The 897-nt window shown below is 47.9% G+C and overlaps 1 protein-coding gene across 1 annotated transcript; it reads right to left on the reverse strand.

Moving 5' to 3' along the window:
- Positions 1-228: 228 nt before the first annotated feature.
- On the reverse strand, positions 229-693 carry LOC139188565 (uncharacterized). Its single transcript, XM_070806176.1, has one exon. The coding sequence runs from the start codon at positions 691-693 to the stop codon at positions 229-231; it is 465 nt and encodes a 154-aa protein (XP_070662277.1).
- Between the last annotated feature and the right edge of the window lie 204 nt (positions 694-897).

Genomic DNA, 897 nt, shown 5'->3' on the forward strand with positions numbered 1-897 from the left:
ACTTTCTCAGGTTGTAGGCATTCCACTGTTTTTCGATCTCTTTGTCTCTCATAGTGGTGAGGGTATAGCTGCCCTTTCCATTTACTCGGCTGATTTTGTATGGACCTTCCCAGATGGGAGTTATCTTTTTGGAGCCTTCCTGGTGGACGGTTATGAAGGCTTTTCTGAGGAATAAGTCTTCTAGCTGGAATTATTGGATTTCGCCTTCTTGTTGTAGTTGGAGATGAGCTATTGCTGATAAACTGCAATGCGGGTGATAACTTTCTCGCGCTCTTCCTCTGCCAAGTCTAGGTTTTTGGCCATCTCATTCTCGTTCTGCTCAAAATTCGGCAGTACGGTGCCAATACTTGGCTCCATGATATTGGGAGGGATAATCGCCTCAGAGCCATACGCCAAGGAGAATGGAGTTTTACCGGTTGCTTGTCTCTTGGTGGTGCGATATGCCCATAGAACACCGATGAGCTCGTTTGGCCAATTGCCCTTCTTGTCTGAGTGGTACTTCTTGAGGCAGTCGAGAATGGTCTTGTTAGACGCCTTGGCTTGCCCATTGCCCTGTGAATACCGGGGCGTCGACATGTGCTGCTTGATGCCATATTTTTCGAAAAACTTCGCCAAGTCTTTGCCCACGAAATGCGGACCATTGTTTGTGATGATTGAGTGAGGGATGCTGAAGCGGCGATGATGTTCTTCCATATAAAGTGTTCTATGTCTGTCTGGGTAGTTGTAGCCATAGGTTCAGTTTCGACCCATTTTGTGAAGTAATCGGTCGCTATGATCATCATGCCTCTGCCCCTAATAGCAGGTGGCATTGGTCTTACCAGGTCAATCGGCCATTGCATGAATGGCCAAGGGCTCGTCTGCGGGTGAAGTTCGTTAGCAGGTAGTGCTGGCACATGC

The sequence above is a fragment of the Malus domestica genome, chromosome 10, assembly GCF_042453785.1.
Source record: "Malus domestica chromosome 10, GDT2T_hap1".
Classification (NCBI taxonomy): domain Eukaryota; kingdom Viridiplantae; phylum Streptophyta; class Magnoliopsida; order Rosales; family Rosaceae; genus Malus; species Malus domestica.

What these genes read in the sequence shown, in the direction of transcription:
- LOC139188565 (XM_070806176.1), bottom strand. Translation starts at nt 693, where the DNA reads ATGGAAGAACATCATCGCCGCTTCAGCATCCCTCACTCAATCATCACA.